This window comes from Megalops cyprinoides, chromosome 5 (assembly GCF_013368585.1).
Source record: "Megalops cyprinoides isolate fMegCyp1 chromosome 5, fMegCyp1.pri, whole genome shotgun sequence".
Classification (NCBI taxonomy): domain Eukaryota; kingdom Metazoa; phylum Chordata; class Actinopteri; order Elopiformes; family Megalopidae; genus Megalops; species Megalops cyprinoides.
Genome location: NC_050587.1, coordinates 26653676 through 26680484, shown reverse-complemented (window position 1 = coordinate 26680484; position 26809 = coordinate 26653676). Strand labels below are relative to the sequence as shown.

Here is a 26809-nt window from a genome sequence, read left to right as displayed (position 1 = left end):
GAGATAAAAGAAATCCCACAAAGTCCTGTGGCGTTCCTGAGCCAAAGCCCTGTGCTAGCTTTGGGACAGAAATGGAAAGAGGCATGTGGTGCTTATCTCTAATGTTCCTTCCTTCCTTGTCACCATGGCGCTTTGTGAAAAGAGTTCCTCGTCATTTGGTTATCACCCATATGTACAGCTGTAGTTGATAGAATACTTCTGGCTGCTATGAGAGAGCATGCAGCAGACTCCCGATAACCTCCTGAAAAAAGTTATTGAAGTTCAGTGCCCTCTTGATTTTAGCATGACATGTAATGAAACCCTGTTTACAGAGGACAAGTTTCCCTGGTGTCCTGAAGATGTTTATTACTTCACAACTTTGTTCTCAGCTCAGCATGTTTGGTCTCTTGTGAGTTTGTCAGTTAGGCAAATTCCCTGACTTTACTCCAAAACATTTCTTCTGGCCATTTTGCATACAGTTTTAGGCACACCCTTAGAAAGCGTTTAGAAACACCCTTCCACCCCTCAGGGGTTTTTGTTTAGGTCCCTGCGATCTGTGATGATTTGCTGCGTGACATCCATTTTAAAGTTGTTTATTTGTTCTAATTTGTCCATAGAAAAAGTAGGAACTTAAAATAATTCAAATTTAACAATATCCTTAAACCACAGTGAAATTCAGATTTGTGCACAGTGTATTTTTAGCAGGGATATTGGCTAATGTCTACCTGGGTAACTGAGCTTTAGCTTCAAAAATGTAGATGCGAGCAAGGAAGAGAAGCTGACATTACAATCTTTATCTACAAATTTCTCCAAAGCACATTTTTTGGAGGACGAATGGGCCTTGGTTCTTTGCATCATAAATGGGCCTGTATTCATTTGGGGAAGCACTGCTGACTGATATATTCTGCCTGGTTAAGAGGGTGCTGGGAACAGTCATGTTATTGAGTCTACCTTTCTGAATTGCTTATGAGCTGCTTTACTCTCTGTCCAGCAGCATTGGTGCTTTCAGCTCTCCTGTTTCACATCCACAATGTCAGCTATGCTGGGCCCACATTACAAGCGTAGCTTGAGGTTGTTATTTGTGCTGGATCAGTTTTTTTTCAGTTCTGTCTCTTGAATAAATGCATTGTTAAAAAGTTAGCCTAATTTGGAGTATTTTTCTGATCATAATTTATGTAAGCTATCTTTTGCAGCAGAGTGACATCCTGTCCTGGAATTTGTTTCCTACTAATATGAGAGCTACAATAGAGTATCCTCCACAACACTGGAACCCAATGCGACATTCGCCCACAGCTTGCCGTTACCAAGACAACTTCTTAAAATACTGATTGTGTGTGTGAGAGTGTGAATGTTTCTCTGTGTGCGTGTTAAATGAATTTGAAAAAAATGTTACCAGGTTGTAGCTAACACATCCTCTTTTTAAATCATTGGGTTTTTTAACTGTTGCTTGCAGCTGTGTTTTTTTTTTTTGTCCCTGTAAAAAATAATGAACCTTATTTAAGAATCAAATCAAAGCTCTCTTTGAAGTTAATTTTTTTCTGAGCTGAAGGATTTTTATTTCTCTCATTCATGTCTGTAGTCTTCAGGTTTGCCCACATCCAGGCACCGGAGTAAACAACACTGGTCCTGCAGTGGTGGAGGTGTTTCTGGTTATTGTCCCATCCAGCCTCTTAATATATGCTGTAAATAATTGGGTCAGTTACTGCACTAAGTGAGTGTAGGTGACCATTTGCATTGGGTGAAATACTAAGCATCTCCTGTGTGTAGCCACCTGCATTAATTACTGCAGCAAGGGATCCAATTATGTAATTAAGAGCTCATCTGGAACAAAAACCAGGACCATGTTGGGCACTCCAGGACTACATTTACCACTATCCTAACATCTTCAGCTGTTCACTCAGGAACCACTGGACATAATGCTGCACATCTGTCATGAGCATGTCTGGCAGGGGAATGGTGAGAGAGGAGGACTGATATCCAGGTCCTCTCTCTGGCATAACAGGTATTTCCTGTTTTCATCCCTCCTGTCCTCCATCAGGGTGTCACAGCTGCTTTAACTGCCATTCCTGTCTGTATTGTGCAGTCATGAGGGAGGGAGACACCAGCCACTCTTTATTCTCATCCCTTCTCCAACTGTGATTTAGATTTGTTCACATTTTATACCATGTAGTATTCTATCCTCTGAGTCTTTGTCTTCTTCCTTGTAAACCCTGTAACAGATGAAGGATCTTGTATGACCGAAGTGAGGATTTCTTACACTCTATTTAGAGTTAAGGTATCACTATCTCATACAGAGGTTTAAAGAAAAGAAAGCTATGTGTCTCGGACTGTGACACTCATGCACAAGTGGTTCAAAATTGTAAAGTGGTGGTGCAGGCCTTGTGCTGTAGAAATCAAGATTGCCTCAGAGCTTGAAGATTTTGTCTCAATCTTGTAAACTGAATTCAGGTTACTGAAAAGGTGCTTTTAGTTTTGCTGAGGCAAAACTCCCACCCACAGGAGTGTTGGTGTGGGGTGTGCATCTCTCATTTAGTGCTGGAGGGCATCAGTGTAATTTGATTCCTCCTTGTCTCTTGTGGGAAACAGGAGGAATTTATGATGACCATGCACAATTTATACAAGGTGTGGTCCTACTGGAATTTCAGTAGTTCTAAGTATTAGGCAGTCAGGCTTGAAAGCTGCTATACAGATTAGTACTAAAGCCTACCCCTGCATTCTTTCATTGATTTAATAATCTGATTTATTCATGTTTGAAATACAAACAAAAGGAGTAAAAAAAATGAAGTGGATTAAGCTGTGTGATTACTTTTCCTAAGAAATACAGAATTGGATGTAGAATAGCTACGTATGATTGATTAATGTTTATGATGTAAAAATTCACCTCCTCCAATCCTAGGAAACTTGTTAGATGGAAGTGTTGTTTATGCAGAGAAAGTACAAATCCAGTGACCCAGTGTTGTGATGGGGACTCACTTCAAACTGAAGTTCTGACTCACTGTGTTCATTAAAGATGACTTATTGCAATGTGTAGGTGCCCTGGTGTCCAGCCAATATTCCAAGTCTGATTTCCGCCTGGTCTTCTAGTACAGAATAATTTGTTAATTAAATTCCTCACTGTGCCCATGTGTGTTGAGTGTTCCTGCACAAAATGGTTGCCGTGCATCATCTAGGTGGGCATTAACATATTAGCGGTGGCTGAGTCATTTTCTACCCCAGTTTGCAAAGTGCTTACAGGGTGATGAAAGATGCTACATAAATGCAATTCTTTATTTTACAATTATAACAAAGACGCTACAGATCTTGCTGAGTACATGGAGCTCATAACCAGCCTCTGAGACAAAGTTGCCTTACACATTCCCATCTGCAGTCCATAATTACTCATGCTACAGATGGGAGAGGTGGGAGAAATGGAAGGGAGAGTAATTGTCATTCCCACACACCCAGAGTCATTTGAGTCTCTTGCCAGGGTAATTAGGTATAACAGGCTGCATGCTTTCATTATAACTTGTATCCTGTGTTGTAAGAGGTAGTTTGTGTTCTTGCTTGGTAAAAATGAACCAAAATTGTGTCTGCTGAGCAAAATCCAATGTAACCTTTTATGGCTGTTTCTATGGCTAAGTATCTTACCCAGAGGTACAGTGGCAGTACTCCACCCAGAACTGGCCGCCTTTTGGGTTACAAACCCGGCTCTTCACTACTACACACTGCTGCCCATTCTCAGCTCTCTGAAGTCTGAAGGAATGCAGTGCTGTAGGGAGTGTCAGAATAGAGCAGCTGGAGCCTCGAGGTTGTTCCACTGGGCTGTGCGGTGTGAGGAGTGCATACTCTGGGCTTCGCTGTCACGAGGGCCCAATTAATTAATATTAATGTGTGAACATATGTACTTTATGAATATAAATGATAGTATTACTGAAGATTAGAGTGGTGCCAATTATTTCCTCTCTCTAAGCTTTAGAACAAAGCTGATAGAACCGTGCACCGTCTGTGGCTCAGCCTTATGGTGGATTAACAGAGATGACTGGTATACATTCAGTACATACCCTGTGATGATGGTTATCTTTTAAAGGACCAGTGTTATTCCCTTGGTATTGCAGAGAAAAATATAGAATTACATGCCTCATAGTAGTTGTAGTTACATTACATTACATTAATAGATAGATATTACTTTGTTTTATGGTCCCATACAGATTATTGACAAAAAAATCCAATTTCCACCAAAATGTGGCCTTAGTTATTGACAGGGTAAACTGAGGGCTCTCTCGTGTCTGACTCTCCCACATGGCCTGAACAGGGCTGCCATCCTTGCCATAATTGGTAGTGCAGCCTAGAAGATCTGCCTTGACACAGCTTAAGGCTCAATAATAATATGCCTTTGTCATGTCAAAGACTTTGCCTTTCAACCCCTCTGTCCCAGTGAAAGGAGAGAGTGGGATGTGATGTGACAGGCTGATGCAGGTGCATTTGAGTGGAGGAAGGGAGGGGAAAGAGAGAGCGAGTGGTCCATCTGTGAACTCTTGATTGGCTCTAAGACTTTGCCCCCCTTTGCCCCCCTGCCCTTCCATCTCTGCTGTCTCATCTCTGCCAGAGGAGACGGCGGTAAATTTGCCATGAGTCATGGCTGCTTTGATGTGACAGAGGATGATAGACGGGAGTATGAGGGAAGGGAAAAAAGAGCCAGTCATAGGTTCACAGATGGAGGTGAAGAACATTAAACAGAAAAAAAGACTGCTGTAGATTTCTTCCTTGCTGTTCCTGCTCTGTGGTGCTGTGTAGCTCCTTCCATTTAGTCTAGTGAGTTGAGTGAGATTATCTCTTCTTTCCCTCAGATCCTTTTGTATTTGCATGATAAGAATGTGTCTCTCTTTTTCCACTTTATCTGAAAATCCCCCACACAGATGTAGTTCCAAGATCACAAACCCATTCATAAAGCTGTATGTATGAGTAATATGAAACATGTACCAGTTTGCTGCAGTTTTGCAATTCGCCTGTATTACAGTTTCTGAGAAGCAAGGAATGCTGAAGCACAGTGTGACACCCAGTCACCCACACACACACACAAACAGGCATGCACATCTGCACGCAAACTCTGTGCCTGGGTGGAACAAGGCTGAAATTTTGCATATTTGTGTATTTGTGTGTTGTATTGTGCTAATACTATTTGTGCAGTTTTTAGGGGGGAGTCACTGTCCAAGCTGTCAGCCTTCACACTGTCTTGCATCACTGCTGACTGTAAGCTTAGAAAGAGCTGTACTGTGTAGGAAATAACCTCCATCTCAACTCCCTGTTAATTTTTTTTTTTTTTTTTTTTTGAAGCAAAGTGTACAGTTGGTTAGTCCATGGGTTGGGTTTGTCCATCTGTTCTGCCTTCTGGGTCCATTCATTCAAGTGTTTTAAATTGAGCTTATTCTAGACTTTATCAGTCTCTTTGAAGAGTTTAGCACTGGAGTAATGAAATATTTTACTGTACACTAAATTGATCTGTAGTTGAAAAATGGCAAAGTACATCTTCCGTCAGTCTGTCAGTGCCTGCCCAAGTCTGAGACGGCTTTTGGTTTGGAGAATGATAGGGGAAGAATGGAGGTTAATGCGTTTCTGCATGTACTGTATAGCCCTGCCGTTTTGGAGTGTTACATAAATGGAACCTAGAACAAAGTGAAATATCCTTTGCATTATCACTAAAAATTGATAAACATGCAGGATGTTTGGGAGACACAAGGATTATGTTTTAATTGAGATGTAACTTCTCAGTCTGATTCCCTTATGTGTCTGAGCATTGTGGAGTGGAAGGCATAAGCAGTAACTCACACAAAAAAAGCATTTGTCGGGGTTTCCTCTATAAATCAGTTGGTGCTCCCATCAAACCACACTCTCGGGAACTTACAGCAAAGATTGAAATGGACTGACCCTGTAAAGACTGCATCAGAGCTGAGAGTGTTTGTTCTCCAACAGACTCCCCCCTTCCCTGCTTTATTTGACCTTCCAGTGGAGGTCAGGCATTTCTAACAGGGAATGAGAGCTCCTGGTATCAGCATGTCCTCATGTTGCATAAACAATCTGATGGCTCTTTCTAACAGTCTGCAGACTCGCTTTCAACCACCCTTTCTCAGTGTGCCAAGAGCCTTATGAGAACAGTGAAGAAACCAGGTCTCATTTTATGCTGCATTGTGTATTTTGCTTATTTTGCTATTTTGATTTCTGAAGCTAGATCTCAGATTGCAAGCTCTGTGAGAGCATGGTGGTTCTCTTCTTCATCCTTTTGTCAATGGATTGCATTCTTCTCTGGTGATGCTACAGCGAAGTCAAGCACAGACAAAAAATGTTTGTTCATTTAAAGGTTGTTCATTTATTATCTCCTTTTTTACAAATGTGATATGATATGGTTCTCATTACAACAGTACATTACAACTAGCTTGTGTGTCAAAGTACAATTCTAAGTTGTTTGTCCATAGATATACTAACCACATATTTCTGACAGATGTCCAATGCAAGGTGTTGGAGTGTCGAGATGCTGATAAAATCATTGTAAAACTTGCCTATCGGGCTAATTTTCATATTGGCTCACCAATAAAATTACAGGTTACCATATGTAAAGGTATAAATGTGTAAACCCTCTATCTCTCAGATGCAAGTCACCTAGTACAGTAATGTCACTGTTCCTGGTTTGTGGATTAATAGATCTTGATTAATGCAGGGTAGTGTGTCAAGGGAGCTGTCAGTTCCGGATTGCTTGCTATATTTTTCATTGTCCAGTTAACGATTTTACTATAGAAGGCATATAGTACTTATTCTTTTTTAAACGCATCCCTCTCTGTCTGCTGACTGATGAGACCTGAAAGAAAAATGCCTGTTGCTCATTCAGCTCATGCTGAATGCTTGTCAATGTACTGATGGCAAGGGATGGCTTAGGATTTTTTTTTTTGCAAATATACTATGGATATTTAATAATTAAATGGTACGTGATATCTGTGCATTATTGCACTACTGTACTGTTCTGGACACTTGGCACTGGCTGCAGAGTTGTGCTGGATTATTAGGTGACATAACATTGCCTTTTCCCAGACCCATAGAGCAGAGCAAAAGAAAGCATGATCTTATCTGTGCGTGAAGAGGCAGGCGACAAAGCTGAGGCAGCAGTAGAGTAGAAAAGGAATTAAGTGGCTATTATGCTTGGAGAATATGCCAGGTCTCTTGTGATGCACACACAGTAGTTTGCTCTCCAATGCAATGTTATGTAAACACAGTTCTAGTAAAGGTATAACCTGCAGGTTGTTTCATGTGAACTGGAAAGACTTTTGCACGACCCTCCTACATCTTAAGTTTGGCTCCTACAGGCAGGTTTTGGGAGAACTGCATGTAAAGCAAGTCTTCAGTAGCTTTTTTGATTAACATATTCTGATACCTAGAGCACTTCACACGAGGGAATTTACTAGGCCTAACACTTATGTTCCACAGTCACGTACTGGGATAGTGAATGTGAAATGCTTAAGGGCAGATTCAGTGACGCTAAAACAATGTCCATGTGAAATACCAAGCTGCAAGTGAAGGTACATTTTACAGGAATATCTAGATTTTTCTTAGGTTATACTTTTTACACATATGAATCAAGGAGGGCATATAAACCCTACTGGCTTTCTACATACTATATGTCTGATGGGATGAAGCTTTTGAAAACTGGTCAGCAGGAGGAAATTTGTGCTTGAGCGACTGTGCACTCTAAACACGGTGACCCTCTAACGTGGCGCTCAGAGCAGATTTTAAGGTCTGATTTGCCCTCTGCTGCGTTCAGTAGCAGACTTCAGAATCTCTGAATCATGGCCTCATTGTGTCACTCTGGGTTTTGGAGACGCTTCCCATGATGAACAGAGCACTGTCTAACGCAGGGAAGTGCTCTCCTCATTTCATTTGATGATTTCACTCTACGGCACAGGTTTGGAAATGGAGGGCGTACGCGCTGCTTTATTTTAAACTTCAAAGACTAAGACTCATCAAGACCTGATGTTCTGGGTGCAAACAATCTTAAAGTTTGTCACCTTTGATAAAATGCTGTTCTGCAGCTGTATCTGGCATTAAATCAGTAATGTATTGACAGGTAAATTTTGTTTTCTAAGTGGATGCTTGTTAAACTGCATTTTGTTTTTGATATTATTAATAAATTCCATTCCATCCCACTAACAACACACCCCATTGCAGCTCATGTCCAGTATTCATGAGTCTGTAGGGACGAACTATGCCAACACGACAGACAGGCGTACAGACACGGAAATGTCCCACCTGACGCGCAGCTGTGCATGGGGCGGAAAGGCTGGACGTGAGTGAATAAAATGAACTGAAATGGAGTGAAATGGAATAAAATGAACTAAGTGCATCTGTGAGATGTGTGTCAGGTAGATGTAGTAAGAGTAGAATTTGGATAAACAGAACTCAAGTTAAGTGTCTCTCCAACGTTTTAAAGCACAAATTCAACTCTTACTAGATTGGTGTTTCTAATGTAAATCCATGTGGTTTCATTATGGCATACAGCATGCTTGTGGAGTGAGTCAATACTTGTAATATGGGAAAAAAAATTGCATTATGAGTGATTTTGTACTCAACTCTTTATTATAATTCTTGAATCTTTGAACTCGAGATTATAGCAGTTGCTTAGCAGTCCCTTTCAAACACAGGGGATTCATGTTACGTTTGCAAAAAAAGTAATTCTTTAAGCAGTAACCATTAAAATCTAAACTTTTTCCATGTTTTCCCTTACAATGTATTTGGTATGCATATGGAAAAGCAAGGTTTCACTGGGGAGAAAGCTGATGTGACATTTATGTTTTTATGCATGAGCAATGAATAAAAACTGATTTGTTGCTCCTTGCAACAAGTGCAGTTGAATTGTAAACCTGTGTTTTAGAAAGCCTATTCTTGGTCTTACTCTCTGTAATTCTGAACCTGTGTGAATAGTACAAATGTAGTGCAGAATAAGTCTTAGTAATTTTTTCTAGCTAAGCTGTGGTCCTTGACCTTTTTAGAATTTCTGATGATGTAGTTTGTCCACTTGGGACCATACACCATGTGGGTTAATTTTGCAAATACCTTTATTATTATTTGCAATTGCTTTGTAAAAAAAAAAAAAAAAAAAAAAAAATGCAACATTTAATTGTTTGGTTCAGATTTATTTTTTGGCTCAGTGGTTTGTATTAACAGGCTTTGTATTTGTAGGGGTTCTAGTCTGCCTGAATTAAATGGTACCACAACTTTGCTATGCTTTTTTTAATTTCAATATGAATGGGAAGCAGTCCCAGACGAGCTCTTCATGCATTATTTGGGACATCTGTGTGGTTTCCGCAGAATATTTCATCAAAATTCAAATTGTAGGTGCTGTGTGTGACTTTTCTCTCATTTCTTGAAACCTGAGTATAAGAGTGGTTTGCCCCATACTTTATCACGGTATATTTCACAGAACAACCACTGTTTTTCCTTTGCATTGTAACCAGACTAAAGTCTCTAATGCGCCAGTGTGTAGTCCTGCGTTTCCCAAGTGCAAACTGGCCCGTGAGATCAGGATTTATACTCCAATTCGTATCTTGCCAGGACTGACTGTCAGTGCCCATTTCTGATGGTACTTGCAATGCCAGGCTGTGCTGCAACCCCTCCTCTTTGGTGTGGGAAGGATCAGATCTGCATAGAGCAGAAGTGAGATTTTTGTGTAAAGTAAGACCCCCTTTCCTTTGTACTTTCTCTGCCATTCTCATTCACTCCCTCTCTTTCTATGCGCTCTCACGCTGTCTTGATTTTATTCCAGAGAGGACTTACTTTAATTGGATTATTAATTTTTCATTTATGGATGAAAAATGTCCCATAAATGAAAACTGGCACAGGCGAGTCGAAATCCCAGATAGAAATGGCAATAACATTTCTCCTGAAAAGACCGAGAGCAGACAAACAGTGGAAAGTAATCCTGATGAAATGGGCTGTGGAAATGAGAGCGGGAAGCATTTACCCACCTCTTCTGAAGAGCTGCCAAGCAACAGTCAGCCCTCATTCCCTCTGTTGCTCACACTCTTGATCTCCTACTGATTTGCACACTCCCTCACTCTGTTCATGGGATGCGTTTTGTTTTCCCATTAAGCTAGGTGTTTTTAAATTGGCTTGTTGTAACGTCAGTTTCATGACTGGAAGAATCTCCCCTCTCTTGAACCTTTTTCATTGAGTGAAACGCGCTTTGATGTATTTGATACCGCGTACCTTGGTCGTGAACATGCTTTAGAACCTACATGGTATGGTAGCATCCCAAGGAAATGGCAAGAGAAGACAAGAGAAGACTGTACGTCTGCATAGTGACTCAGCCTTGTAGTGTCTGCATCAAGTGAGGACATGTGAACAGCACTATCACTACACCCTTTTTACTTTTATTAGTACATCTAAGCACATGGTCAGTAAAGTGCTGGGTTGTTGAGTAAAATCATCTACTGTTGCTAGTACCTCCTCCTAAAGTGTTCAGTAGAAGAAATATTAAAATTAATGTCTTATACGCGCCAAATGCTGAAATGCGTCATGCCTCAGAACCAGCATTTACCAGTTCTAACTCGATCACTACAGAGAGGCTGAGGTGGGTTAAATAGGCGGGTGGGGAAGCTGTTGAATCAGATGCTGTAAACAGTTGTCAGGCCTTGGAGATTGTATGGAGTATGCTTTATTCATTTCGCGTTGTGACTATACATGTAAACGGGCCTTAATTTGTAACCATTAATACACTAAATGTGAATTTAATTGGCTTTTTGCACTTAGTCTACTCACTAAAGGGCAGTCGGTATAGAGACAGATTCCCTAGCTGCTCAAAATTTTGGCAGTAACTGTAGTAGAGAGTAATTTAAGAATTTGCTATGGTATATAATGGCCAGCTAGAGTCCTAGGTCACCACAGTCAAGCAGGTTCTCATTCTCTCTTTATACACCCAACAGTCTCTGACCTCGTAAGGTAGCTAAATTGATTCAGTTCAGACAATGCTTACAGTTCGTACATGAAGTTGCTGACTGTTTCAGACTGTGGCCTTCCAGAGCCAGGGTTGAGTAGCTCCACTGTAGACATTGACTAATTCTCATAGCTAAGACAAAGCTGGTAGTGTTTGGTGATATTTCCCGCTTACACCACTGATTTTTTTTTCTTTTTTTATGTGTAGAAGAGTTCTTATGTTCCCACCTCAAGTTTGAAGAGCTCTGGATTGCTGAGCAGCACGTGCACGTGCACACAGGCTCTCATGTGAAGTTGGAATGCGTGTAGAATTAGAGATACCACGGTAGATTGCACCACTACCCAAGGTTAATGTGCATCACCACAGCTCCCCCAGTATCAGTCTTCCCTTTATTAAACGGGATTTAAAAAAAAAAAAAGCACTGCCGTCAGCGTGGCTGGCTCAGATGCGGAGTGACTCTGCTGCCTCAGGGAAGATGGCGTTCGAAGTTCAAGCACAGAATTAGATCATAGATAAGGGGAGGGGGGGACTTTGCTTTAGCAGGTTTTGCTCTTATCTATAATGCAGTCATACAGGGGAGCTAGCCTGGGCCTCACAGGAGAGTGTGACAGGTGTATATGATCCTGTTGAAATATTCAGGGCCTCCCAACAGCACAACTTGAAAGTTGCATTTTAGGTCGGGACACCGTGTTCAGTCTGTCATTGTGTGCTGCTGCTGATCCCTGTAGTGGTGAAAAAACTGCACTAAGTGCAGCACTTCTAACATTCTGTGCGACATCATGTAGAACACTTAAGGTGGGGTATTCTCATATTCAGTTTGTATCCCTCGTATTGCAAATGATGCATCACTTTTGGCTCATGAGTTATGGGGCTTTACATTGTAAAGGATCCAAAAAGAGACTCCTGGCGTAAATGTACAGTGTAGCAATGAGGGTGCTGAATCTGAAAGATCCAAGAGCTTAGATCCCGTGAGGAACACTGCTGTTGCATCTTACAGTAACGAGCAGTGGCTGATTGCCATTGTGCATAAATGAGTTATGTAATATGCCTATGGCCTGAAACGTAAGCTGTTCACGCTTAATAAAGGAATCTGCTTAAGGAAAGCAAATGAAAACATACCAAATGGGTGAGTGAAGGAATGAATAGTTCAATGTTCTCTACTAAAATGGAGACTTGTTTTCAGAATTTGTCCCTCATGGCAAATTTGTTTTCATGTGGAAAATCTACAGTACTTGACCTAAACACATTCCTGAAGGACTGTTCAGATCCTGGATAACATTGTTTATGCAGCTGTAATGTACACCATACCCGTTCCTCGTTTCACCCTTGGAATAAGTCATTTACTACCCTACACGTCTGGTGGGAAGATGGTGAGTAGAGGCAGCTTTTCCTTTTCCTACTTTCTGTCATCTGCTTTGCGGCGATGTTTACGTGATGTTGAGGTGATGTCAGGACGATGTTTTTCGGGGCGATGTTGAGAGAGCTGCATCCTCTGCTGACTCAGCTGCTACAGCCTTCTCGGAATCCTCTGTTTCCTCACACTCGCTGCTGCTCTCCTGACGGCACATATCGATATGAAAGGGCCAGCTAATAAGATGTATGGATTTTTACCGGGCTCCCACTATGAACCTCTGACACGCAATCTGAGCTCAGTGGGAGAGTTGGTTGTCGTAGGGGAGGTGAAGAGATTCCTCCCACCAGTTTGACTAAAATCAGCCAGCTGCAGCTGCCTTTAAAGCGATGCTTGTTTTCCATTTGAATGCTGTTTGCTGTCATATTTATCATTGCCTCTAGTTTCCTGTCATGGCTTTCATTGACTGTAGTATTAGTGTTAGTGAAGGTTTTATTGATGTGATGAATGTGAGTATCATCATAACTGCCAGAAAGAGATCATCGTGAGTCAGAATTGTAATTCTGATATTTTACAGAAATGCAGCATATGGTTATATGACTTGCATGGTTTGACTTACTAATGAAGTGTGTACCAATAACAATAAAAAGAAAACATAAATACAATAAGTCTTGTATCAGGTGTGAAGATAATGAAGTTCCTTCATTATCCCCCAAAGAGTAGATGCACTTGTTTAGCAGTGTGAGGCTTTTTCACATGCTTTTTGCCTCACATGGAGACTAATGTGTTATGTATTACTGCATGGTATGTATGTGTAAAGGCGTTTAAGGCCAAGACGCTATCCTGTGAAGGTTCTCTTAGGTCATAAAATACATTCACTTCTTCAGTCAGTTCTGGTTCTTTTTTTTTTTTCATTTTGTTTGAGGAGGGAGTACAGCATGGTGTACAAGTACCCGATTAGAACTAATCCAGAGTGGATCGATTGCCTGAAGCCGCAGTATCTGGAGTGCAGATTAGTCTTGTCTGGGGTGATTGGGCAGAGAGGAGAAAAAACGTACCCGTATTAATTGGACAGGAGGAAAATGGCAAGGTCAGACAAGGCTCATCTCTCTCATTCTCTTTCATGAGCTGTTGAGCCCTGAAATGGTTTAGAGCCTAGAATTGGTCCTCGGAATCTCTCTTTGTGCTACTTGTAAATTCAGGCAAACTCTTAACTGGTTATGATAATGGGAAATATATTATGCTTTTAAGTGCCACCATGATTATGTCTTTAAGCAGATGCAGCTTTGGCTCAATTGTCTTTACCTTGTCTTTGTTTTACCCAGGCATGGATTTAGTTTCTGTAATCAGGTGTCCACACTGTCAACATTTAGAACTATGCTGTGATTGTCTGTCTATTAATCAGTACTACGCAAATATATCCTTTTTCTAAAGGAGTTGCAGTTGACAACATCATATTAGTCATGAGAACTGATCTGATTGATTGGCAAGTCCTTGAATTAGCTGAACATGAAACATATATAATGCATTATGTAGCCTAAGATGGCATTAGAGGGCAAATCGTTCTAACTGGCTAATTAATCCTGGAGATCAATCAGCAGCTCATTACTCTCGTTACGCTCATTAATCATTAATCTCATTGGAAATGCTCTTATTGTTGAAACCCACACATACAGATATTCATTGGCACTTAGTTCAGGCTGTCCTGGATTAGAATTAGTTTAGTACAGTTTAGTACAGACTCAGTTTGAGGAAGAAAGCAGTAATGATTAAAGGAGAAATGTGTGTGAAATAGACCACAGTTAAACGTATGTTTTTGAAGTATACATAGATATAAACATGTACTTGACATCAGGCTGGTCAGGATCATTTATTCACTATTGTGACTTCAGAAATTCAGATATACTTGAAGTTAGTGTGGACCAGCAGAGCATGCTAATTCACTTTCCCAAGCAAAGGTTTTTAATTTATACTATCTTTGTCATCTCAAGTCAGGCTTAGTTTTTGCAATGAGGTTAAATTTCATCAATTTGCAGCACATACTTTAGTGAAACCATAGTGAACATGATCAAACAAATCACTGAGGCTCAGATGTCTTGTTCTAGATGTCAGAGTTAATTATTGCATGCAATCACACATGTTACAGGCTATAACAATGTGTCAACAGTCAAATTTTGGTATGATTTTGAAATTTACAGTAGATTCTGCAAAATACAGTCAAAAAAGGAGAATTTTACCTCTACAAGATGGAAGCTTTTTGAATAGTGTTACCTTCCTTTTCCACTCTGGCAGGATTAGCACCTAAACTGTTGCTATTGCTAAATAGTTTCACAATGACAAATATGTCATTGTTTTGGTAAGTCATCAGAGGTTTTTTCAGTACCTTATAAGAAATATCCGATAGATCCGACAGCCAGTAGATCAAATTTAACAAGTTTAGGTTAATTTCAATGAATGTATCCCATGTAGTTACTCATTTACTTTAAGAAACTGGGAAAACTTGGAAACGCTTGAGATTAAGTCAGGACGTTATCCAACTGCAGTAACTACTCAATCTACCCTGGTGAAACTGCAGGCTGGAATTTTGAGCATGTTATTCTTGTTGCCGGGAGTCTGTTTGATTAGCACACAGCGCTATCAATCTGTGGTCAGGGTCATGTCTCCTCCAGAGGCCATGGAACACAATGTCAGATGTCAAAGCAGTTTTCACAGTGCCTGAGTGCTAAACGACTTGAAAGATTGTATTCCTCTTGAGGGCACAATTCAATTACAAACCTACCCGCTGCCTGCTTAAGGAGAAAAGAAGTCGCAAAATAGCCAGTGTCACCAATAAAATTCCATGAGACCCTTGTACTGTTCTCACTGCATATATTTGTTGTGAAAACACTTCACAAGAGGTTCAAGGGGGATTAATGTCTTAATCAAACATGAGATATGGGTATGATCTGACTTCATTTTTTCAGATGGTTGTGTTCAACTCTAATATCAGTCAAAGTATTGATTCAATACAGTCACAGTGTGGTGTCCTACATTTTAAACAAACCATGGGTCAATTTGCTAGAACCAGAATTTTTAGTAAATGGCCATTCATTTTGTATGGGCGGTGTACATTGATATGTTTAGCCAACATGTCCATTCATCTACATGTCATCTGGCCAACAGTAACGAGAGTATAGTAAACGCATTCTATGATTGATGTGTCATTATGGAGTATTATTATACATTGCAGAGCATTGTAGATGCATTATATAGCATCATTGTAGAGGTACTGTGTTAATTATTCAAAATGTAGGCCTATCTTTTCATACCATAATAATATACCGTTCTAATACCTTTTTTTTCCCTACTGTTGTCTAAAAAAAGTTAAAGGAGGATTGGCTGATGGGTTCTCTGGGGGACAGACTGAGTACACAGGTCAGAGGCAACCAGACAGGATGATGGTATCATTGACAACTCGGGATTCTCTAAGCGAAAGGTGCAAAACCCAATTCCAGAAGGACAGTTTGTTCTAATCAATTCCCTGGACTCAACTGGTTCCAGTTGTTCAGGAGGCACATACATTTTCTGTGCATTTAATATTTCAGGAAAATATGTTAAAATATTTATCTAGTATGCATTACAAGTATAATCTTAAAATGTGACACATAATTTACAAAAACAAAAAAAGATCTGACTGATTAAGTGAAGGAGGAGAAAAAACATTTTCCAAGAACGGAGCTTGGCACTGCTGCTGTACAGGATCTTGTGTTCTCCTCCCTTCATTACAATAGCGTAGGCGGAGCTGGCACGCCAAATGATGACTGTTGTTTCACCCCATGTTGCTGCCTGTATATAAATGGAAATAACTGACTTTGTTCTGATTAGAATCAGTAGGGGGCCCTTGCAAATTTTTGGGGTCACATCACAATTTACGTCAAAAATCTGAATCCTGCAAAAGAATTAAAAATGACAAAAATGTAGTGCAGAGAAAGGTGGACTCAGCAATGTGTGTTATATGAGTATTACAGTATGTGTGATATTTTTGAAAGTTTTTCTGCAAGCAGGATGAGGAAATGTTTGTCTAAGGCTTCAAAGCAAAACAATAAGAAAACCTCATCTCTGGAAATGATGTGTCAGCATTTTTCATCCTGCTGTGCATTTTGCTGAAACGGAGTGTAGGAAATACAATTACAGCTATAAAAATATGTCATGCCCTTGACAACGCATTTTTCATATTCATTTTTAGAAGCAGTCGTCTAAATTAGAGTTGGCATGTTTTATTTTTGTCTGCATATGCAGTCATTGCAGAGGTTCATATTCAGCAATTAAAAGATAATGAGATTAAAGGATGAAACTAATTATTCTGGCTAATTATATAGCAGCAGTGTGTTAACGATACTCTTATCAGTTCTATCATCTGTTGCTTTCATCCTCCTCAGGCAGAAAACGATTATAGACAAAGCTGTGTGTGCGTGTGCGCATGCGTGTGTTCGTGCGTGTGCATGTGCGTCTGCATCTGCTGTTGGACTATACTGTGCTTTTTGACTATGCATTTATTATGAATACCGTGTTATTGCATCAAATATGCACTCATGGTATCACAGCACATCGAGGTAGTTAGCAGAGTCGACATACCATGCCACGCTGAGTACTACCCGTTCTCCCACCCCCCCCCCCCCGATTCTCTGCAGTCTTGAACCGAACCACACACTCTCTCAGCGACAGAATTTGTATTCTCAGCTGTCCCCTTCATCAAAGCTTACATTTTACTCTGCCCTCATATCTGTCTGAGCCTTTACATTAAAGGTAGGGGACATTAGTATCCAGCTCCATTGTGAGTGGAATCTGATATCCAAAACACAACTCCACACAACCAATGTGAATGGTGCTCAATCCTCTCGCAATCTGCCATCAGAGGATTGGAGGATTGATCCATTTGCCTCTCACTGTGTGAATGGCTCAGATTGTCACAACCTCCCGCCCTCACACTCTCACACTGGGACCCTGGGTAGCCCAGGAGGCAGTTTCTGCCTGGTCAGGTGCAGGAGAAATTGTGTTAAGAGGCAGCAATAAAGGAGTAGGCACCTCGTATCTGCAAGTTTTAATCTCTCTTCCCACGGGCGTGAGTCACACTGTTAAGTACTTTTTACTGTAGATCTTGTTATCCATGCTATTATAGTCAAAGGCCACTCCACTTGATCTGTAGCTCAGAGTCAGGTCCAGCAGTACAGGGCATACAACAGATTTGTGTTTGTTACTGATAAGTATAGCATAGTTTCCCTCTCCTCCTGTCTCCGTATTGCAGTAGTGTACTTCTGTTTGCCAGGGGCTGTGATATATGTGTGTGTGTGTGTGTGTGTGTGTGTGTGTGTGTGTGTGTGTATATATATATATATATATATATATATATATATATATATATATATATATATATATATATATATTTTTTTTTTTTTGTCTTCAGATGTCATTGTGTATAGGGCTATTGCTGCAGCATTTTCTAGAAAGTGTTTTCTATTGTTTACTAGACAAGCAACAGAAAATTGCCTTCTCACAAGACACCATTTGGCTCAATTGCAGTTTGCTGGCCTGGGGTATCATAGGTACACTGAGAGGCTGGGATGTGGGTGTGTGTGTGTATGTGAGTGAATGGAAATTGTGGATTCCATATTATGTAATCCCATCATTAAGTAGATAATGTGATGTGGAATAAATTCCAATCAAAAGTGATTTTGACTATGATTGGAATTAATAAGATAATAGATTTCTTTTTTTTTCTCTACTGTCCTGTCCTGAGTCAGGTTTTTTTAAAACTCAGAGTTAAGCAGAGAGACTTTCTGTGTATATTTGCATATTGCACCAATAGGCATTTCAGAGGATCCCATGCAGATGTCAGACAATCTGAGATAAAACCCAGAACAATCTCTCAAGGGTGCTTTTTCAAGGCCACTTACTTGCTTATGCATAGCCTACATTACTTCCAATTGTTATTATTAATTTCCTTAGTAGATGCCCTTAGTCAGGGCTACTCATAGAGCATAGACTATACAAATTTCAGTTATAATGCTGGGGGTTTTATTGAGGCATTATCATATTCATTGCTCTTATGTGTGGTGACAGTGCTCCATCTACAACATATACAAACAGTGCTTGTGTTTGACAAGTAAATTTAATGTTTTCTCAAGCATTTCTGTGCAGGGTGCATATATCTGTGTAGATGAATGCATTGTGAATACATGTGAATACTTCTGAATCTTAAGTCCCTCATGCCATCTCCATGTAGTAATAATATAGTGTGTGCATAAACGCGTGCCATGTGATGGTGAGGGCTACACAGTGGAATGCTGGGAGTATTATCCTCACAGTGTTAGGACTATTGACCAACATGGTGTGTATTTTCCAGGATCTATTCCAAGCAGTCAGCTCTTTCATACGCAGGCAAGGTATTTCAGTTCTTCACTCTGTAGAGGACATTTGGTCTCTCTTGTGCTCCCCATGTCCAGCAACGTCATTGGCTACATCTCGGCTGGCACCCTGCAAATGACCAAATCCACATCACTCAGGGAATAGTTGCACATACAGTGTAGAAATCCTTTTCACAACATGCCAGCAGAAAGTGTTTGCGCATTATATTGTCACATGAGTGATTAGCTCATGGTAATGTCTGTAAAATTACTAAACAGATGTCTCTGAACAAAAAAAATAAAAATATTAAAATGTGCCCCATTTCATTGATTTTGAGATCTTAAGGAAGGATAGAGACACAAAACCTCCAATATATGAACTGGGGATATTGTGCCTCATTCCTTGTGGTCATATTCAGGTGATTGAGGATCTGCTCTCTGTCTGCTGCATGCTCTTTAATGTTGTAGTTTGCATTTTCATTGAATTTCCACAGATATACCTGATCCTGGGTCTGGTCCAGCAATAGTTTTACTTGCAAATATAGCAATGGTTTATAGATGTTGCTAGAGTTAGCTTAGTTATGAAGATAAGGAGTGGGTTCATGTCACAGCAACATTATCTTGTCATGACTGAATAAAATTATAGTTCACTTGTCAGATATTGCTGAGTATAAACTACTGATATTCAGCTTCAAAGAGGTCGGTATCCTCATTATTCATAGGAAACCAAGCCACAAATCTCTAGGATGCAGATATATTGTTTTTATCTGGGATCAAACGTAATGGATTTCTCACATCTTGTTTCATGCCAAGCGAGGTGAGCATATCAGGTGGTGATATACGCAAAAGAATAACTACATTAGTGCTTTAATGAACACTTCAATGAATGTTGCTTTCTTAAATGTGTAAGAACGCACATGCTATACCTCAACCTATCCAAATCCAGGACCACTCTGCATTCTTACATCGTGGATGAAACGCCATTCATAACAGCAGGACTGCTGGATGCAACAGTTATACTGTGCATTCTCTATATCGTTCCTCTCGTTTCAGTATGTCCTGCATCAATGCAATGAAACCAAAAGGCAAAAAGACTTTTTTTCTTTTGCCGTTTGTTAATTAGAATTTGTGATTATTTAGGTTTTACCAAAAGGGTGTCAGTTATGATAGGCACACACTAATTATGTGTGGCCAGGCTTGAAGAACATCAGTGACTTACACCATTGTTACACAAGCGTTAGGACATGTGTGCACTGCTAAGGTGGTCATGTCAGGAGGGCAAATTAACCATTTAATCCATGAGGTGGTTTGTGCATCGCTCAACTCTGTTCAAACTGTATGTTTCAGTACACCAGGGTGTGGATCCCGGATCCAGAGGAGGTGTGGAAAGCTGCAGAGATCATCAAAGACTATAAGGAGGGAGACCCCATCCTGCACCTCAAGCTTGAGGATGAATCGGTAATCTCTCCACCCTCCAGCCTCTCAGATTCTCTAAATGTTCATTCTTCTTTAAAGGCCACTATTGTCGATGCTGTACCTTGACAAGTGAACAATGAACCTTTTTGTGGAAATGAATTTTTATCTGATCTGATTGACATAGTGTAAAATCATGTGTGTCGTTAACTGTGTTTTGGGAAGACCTGCAGACCTGCAGGTTCTGAGCATGTGAGGTGTACTTTTTAAATAACAATTGATTTTGCTTGGAGTATCATGAATAACTCATTTAACTCAGTACATTTCTCAGTTTGGTAAACTGATTTATCATTCCTCAGTTACATGGCTCTGTTAGTCCCACTGCAGGGGGAAGGATAGTAGGCTGTCAGTAATGATTGATTTATCACTTACAAGCCCCTCTTTCCTCCAAGATACCAGTTTACTAGACTCAACCCTCCACAGTATAGTCACACCTTAATTATTGAGCAGAGGGTTTATAGCGGGTTTGTTTTTCCCTTGACTGACCTCAACACTTTGTCCCAGACGCTGGAGTACCCTATTGGGCCCAAACACAACCAGCTCCCCTTCCTGCGAAACCCTGATATCCTGGTAGGAGAGAATGACCTCACTGCGCTCAGCTACCTTCATGAGCCGGCTGTGCTGCACAACCTCCGGGTCCGCTTCCTGGAGTCCAACCATATCTACACCTACTGTGGTGAGTCTCTCTGGATGTGGGATTCGCTCTGCACCTTTGAATACTTCAATGAGCATCTGTGGATGCAGATTTCATCTTACTCTTTGACAGCTACAAATATTGGGTCCTGGGAATTGGGTCTCTTGAATCAGACCCAAGGCTTTAAGAATATATCTACTGCTGATGTTATTGCTTTACAAAAACATTCCTGTTAAACTTCTGTTTCTCTTAATCAAACATCCAGCAGTGGGTTAGGTGTTTGTGCATTAAGAAGCCTTTCATACAATAATCTGTTGTGTTTATAGTGACCTCAGTGCTAAGACTACTCTCCAGTCATGCCTGTCCTAAAATATATGAATGCCCTGCCAGACAGCTAGATATCATGGTGCTGCTAGCTTTATAAAACACGAATCAACGCACATAATGACCTTGGTGGTTTTATGGTTACAGCTTTTAATTGCATTGTTGCCAGCACAGACATTGTTTTCAAATTCCAGGAGCAAGTGTGTGGGAGTATGGCCATCATATGTGTAGATGATATTTACCTGTATAAACAGAACACATGTTCATGGCTAATTTTTGTTAATTTATGTTTTCAGTCAGAATGAAATGTCAGAATGAACAATATTGCTAAGCATAGTCACAAGCGATTATGACAGTTTAATTGAATCCTGGTGTACTTTTCAATATCAGCTGGCCTGAGAGTATGGCAGATTGTTTCTTGTGAAGATTTCTACAGTTTATTGTAATGTCACAGTCCTGTGGCCATAGAGCACTTGTCTCATTCCCAGCTGTACTTTCCCTCACCTCTCATCTGCTGCTGTGGCTTCTGCCAGTGTCTCTTTGCAGCCGTGGCCGCTGCTGCAGTTCATTGTGTATCGGGGCATTCATTACACTGCTGTCACATGCTGTTAGTGATAACACTCAGGTACCTTATCCACTCTGTTTTCTCTGTGTCGCTGTAACATTGCTGTATTCTCTCAGGCCCTCACCTTATTACGTCTGTTTCTGTAGTGTGCATCTCTCTCTGTCTCAGTTCTGAGTGTGCTGCAGACAAAACAAACATGTCCTCACAGAAGCCTGTTTTGTGTCCCATAGTGAGGGGATCTGTCCAGCTTACACTCTTTTGTAATCCACTGAGGAGGATTTATTGAAGAAGGTCTTATCAACTCTTATTAATAAAACCCCTGTTTGTTTTTTTGATTTACAGTCATTGTGTATTGATGTATGTCTGTGTGTGCGCCTGTTTGTATCCCTGTGTTTAAGTGTGTGTGTTTGGGTGATTCTGAGAGAAATATGTGATGAGGGGTATACCGGTAGCTGGTGCAACTTAATATTCCATCCTTTTCACTGCCCTCGCATCTTCAGTTTATATCTCCTTTGAAGATTTATGCAAATCTGTTTTAGTAGCTAAAAGGTGTCTGCACCCCCCCCCCCCCCCTCCCACAACTTCAGATCTCCCCCACCCAACTTCAGATCTCTTCCACAGCGTCGGTGTAATACTTTTACTGAATATGCGCAATGTTCCAGTTCTTCTCTGCAGACAGATCAACTGGGCTGTCTATGTCAGTACATAAATGCATAATAAGTAAAGGCCATGAAAATGATAGATTTGTGCTAAATATATTTGCAGTGGTGTTAGCTTATACATTTAGTAACGACACGACAGGACCGTATACCGCTGCTGCTATCTGTTAATTTTATTCAAGTTTTCTGCCCATTAATCATCACCATAAAGCTGGGCCCATTGTCAGCAGGTTAAGGTAAATGTCCAAATCAAAATAAAAGACAAGGAGTGATGTGTTATTAGCTCTGTTTTGATTGTTATGCACGTTATCCACTGTTTAAATGGGAAAACATGACACTGACTTAATGCATAGAATTATGGCAGGATTGTGGACTGCAATGCTGGGCCAAGATCCGTTCTGTACAAGGGCAAGATGGGGCTGAAACACTGAGTTCAATAATGCTGTTTAAGTGGGTCCAAGCTAATATTTCTGTGAAGGTTTTAAAGTTACAGCTTTAAGAGGACCTGGTCGTGCAATCTTGCTGTTATGTATAGATGATGAAATGAGTAGTGATTCTCAGTGTAGTTCAAATATACAGAAAGAAAATAATATGCAAAAATACTGTAATTCCTGTTAAAAAGCCCTCCTCTCCTGGGTATATTCTGTGCCTGACTTATCACAGCGACTACAGAAAAACAGACACTCCGTGCTCTCTGGGAAAGCTAAATGTCATGGTTCCACTGCAGCCTGCAGAACTGGCATGATTTACCCCTGGGTAATTAAAAACCAGAAGTAATTACTTAAGCGAAGAATCTGGTCGAAGGAAATGCTAATCAAGATACGTATCGACATTAGAAATCTGCTGATTCTGTGGCTGTTTTTGTTTCGCCGCCCTAATAGCTTACAAATTTGGACCCTTAATTTTGGTTGCAAAGTTTTAGAATTATTCCCATCTATTGCAACCTGAGCTGCTTGGTGTCTTTCCACTTCAGATAATTGACATGCTGTGTCCTCTGTCCGCAGGCATTGTGCTGGTGGCCATCAACCCCTATGAGCAGCTGCAGATCTATGGAGAAGAAGTCATCAATGCCTACAGTGGGCAGAACATGGGGGACATGGATCCTCATATTTTTGCTGTGGCTGAGGAGGCCTACAAGCAGATGGCCAGGTGATGAAAAATGTTTGCCTATACAGAGGTGATTTCTGTTCACCCAGATGCAAGGGAATGCAGCACTGAACCATAGGCACTTTACAACAGCCCTGGACTGTTATCCCATAATCTTCCATTTTATGATGATATCAAGGTACAGAAGTGTCATTTACTACTCTGTGAGAGCACAGGATGCCAGGGGATGCCTCCTCCTTGTCATTTATAGCATAATTTGTCACAGTTCATCCACATTTATGAATGTACTTTCCAGCTGAACAATCTGTGGTAATGGCAGAGGTTGCCCCCATTTGAGCAATAATTTGGGGGGGGAATCTGACCGGCCCTACTCCTTTTAAGTAGTAGATGACCCCTGAAAACTAAGTTGTCAAAATTCGGTAACAGACAATTTAGGGCATATTGGATCACAAGAGACACATATTGAATTCCAAATATCAAAGTACATAAAAGTATTAACCATCTCCATTATTATCCATCTTTGGCTGAACTGGGATGACATCACCTGAACTCAAAACAAATGCAGTATGTCAGTGTCATATCTGAATACGTAGTTCACATAGCATTTTATAGTCCTGAAAGTTGGCATTAGACACTACATTGTGCAACTCAAAAACAAAATGGGATTCCCTACCCAAAGGTCATGTCAACTTGCATTAAGTCTTCTGTTTATGTATAGGCCAGCAATATATCTTAAATGAAAATGTTGTGTACGCTACAGTATAGTGTACTGTAAGTGATGGTTGTTGAGCCTGTCTCCTCATGCTGTACACATACCACCAGTGGAGCCTTTTATCTCAGTGTCATCACTTCTGCCTTAAGAAGTTGGACTCATTTCTACAAATTGCTGCCTCCCTAACCCTTCCAGTGTCAGGGATACATGTGGAGACATTGCTGTAATCATTGTGTAAGTGTTGTGGGGTTTGGCTCTGAAACTGACTGAGAATGCCAAGTGTCCCTCTCTTTCATTCCAGCGCATGTCTCAGTAGTTTAATGTGATCCACCAACCCCTTGAGAGTTTCATGGGTTTTCATTTTCTGCAGTATTGCCCTGCCATGGTTTCTTTGTTGTTTTTTATTCCCGCTCGACTATCACTGTCTATTATCAAAAGCACTTCCAGAGAACACACATTATTCAATTTGCTGGTAGGTGCTGAGAGCACTTTAAATGAGCCTGTATGGTTAATAGTGAGGAAAGGTCACAAATTTGTAGAGGGCTGGGTGTGTGATTAGAGTTCCATGAACCACATTTCTCCTGACTGAGTCATGAGTGGGCTGTGATGAGAGGATGTTAGCTAAGCGGCACCATTCAGAATCAGAAGAGGCCATTCATCATAAACCAGGTGATTCCATGTGATCATCATATATCAGCTTAAGCGCTGATCATGAGCTGAGTGTCTCGCCACAGTGTACTGCTTATGCATGCATATAGAAAAGGTGTTTTTTTTTTAGTATTTTTGTAGTTATCATTCTACCACACCACACCACTTGTGAAGATACTATGCCAAAAAATAGTCTCTTCCCTGCTTTAAAAAAAGCCGAAGACCATAGTTTCTGAATGCAGTTTCTGACAGTAGTGTAGCTATCTTCACACCTCTTTTTTGAATAATGTTAATTTAATAATGCATACGCATGTAACAAGTGCACAGTGCTGTAAACAGCATTTGTGCATTACAATTTGATGCATTTACAGCATATGGCATTTTATCAGAACAGCATATAGCCAAGTGACTAGAAAATCTCCTTTGGTGTGCAGTGTATAGGCTCTTCGGGAAGGGACGTTATGTGGTTCTGCTGTCAAGGGGGAGCAGTGACTAAAATAATCCCAGCCTTCACCGTCAAGTTTGTTGGGTTCCATAATGGCGAGCGTGGGTGGATAATTGGAGTGTTCATGTCCACCTTCCTGACATGTGCTGCTTTTTGTTGCTTTGTTCTCTGGAACACAGAATGGAAACATTCCTATATCGAGCTCTAATCACCACCTGAGTGACCTATACTGCAGCAATGTAGTTCCTCATTCACATAGGCTATAGCAAAGGGGTTACTACATAGAGGGGGACAGAATCCTCACACTACTTGCCTTGACAGCAAGAGGGAGGGAATGAGAGTAGGATGTATTTACCATATTTTAACCAGTTTAATATAAAACACAAATACAAGAAGATTAGAAATAAAGGTAAGAGTTGAAACAGAAATTGGAAAAAATAGCAGGTGCTTCTTCATAAGTGTGCCACACTTAAGTGGTCTCTAGGTAAGAGTTGATAAAATTATCCTACTGAAATGTACTAATACCCATGTCAGAAAAATGATTAACAGAGGCTCACATTCAGCCACAGTCTACTTCATCCTGCAGTTTGAGTTAATCATTTAAGAAAATGTCAGTATGTATTAATGTAATATTTTGAGCTCAGCTGTGCAATTAAGAATTTGTCAAAAATGTACATGTATTTTTATTGATTTCAAGGTTTTAATCCTTACAAAAGTTGACTATAATACATATAGAATTAATCTGGGCCAACGGTCTCCTATGTCTCACATTTCTCACAATGGTGTAAAATGTAGCGTTTTTCTGGGTTAACAACATATAACAAAGGACTCTTCCACAGGGTGCAGACACTGGAGAAGAAACCTTTGCAAATATACTTTAGGATATATACTGTTTCCACAATGTAAATAAAAGCAGCTCTGGAGTAGGATGTAAAATGGTACACTAAACAACGTATATTGAAACAATATAACTGCTCTCCCTCTCCACAATTACTAATGTGCAATATAGCTTGGACATTGCATTACACGTTTATTTTCATGAATTTATTCACTTAAACCGTTAAAACTACATAGACTACTACATTACGTATTTTTGCTTTGTGCCCCGTTGCCCTTACAGCTTAATTTGGGGAAGGTAGTGAGACTCATCCCTGACACCTGTCTTTCCAGGAGACCGTCATGTGTAATTTATTTTGCTCTGCTTATACCTCTAGGAAAGAAGGATGAGCTTTTTATAATGATCACTCTGTAGGAGCAGACCACTGACATATCTCTACCCTAGCAGAGTTGCTCCTTTCAATGTGGAGATTTGCTCGTCCTTCTGTGTTTACCATTTTACCATTTTAGAGTTGAATTACCTTGTTTAATATTCAACCCCACATTTTACCAATGGAAGTCTAATTTGTGACTGAAAAACCAAGAATGGCTCATGCTGTCCCTTTTAAAATGAACTGTGATTAATGCTGTTTGTATTTGGACATGAGAGCATGTTCAAGAGTTGATACATAGCTGTTCCTAATTAGTTAAATGTTCCACCTCAGTGCAGTATCATGCAGTATGACAGCACCTCTACTA

General features: G+C 40.4%; 1 protein-coding gene across 3 annotated transcripts in view; it reads left to right on the top strand.

Moving 5' to 3' along the window:
• Positions 1-26809, top strand: part of myo5b (myosin VB) — an 89245-nt gene that overhangs the window by 18871 nt on the left and 43565 nt on the right. For all 3 annotated transcript variants that reach the window (XM_036528397.1, XM_036528398.1, XM_036528395.1), the window contains exons 2-4: positions 20015-20125; positions 20645-20816; positions 23327-23471. In XM_036528397.1, coding sequence (XP_036384290.1) covers positions 20015-20125; positions 20645-20816; positions 23327-23471 — 428 coding nt within the window. The remainder of the gene's footprint in view (positions 1-20014; positions 20126-20644; positions 20817-23326; positions 23472-26809) is intronic.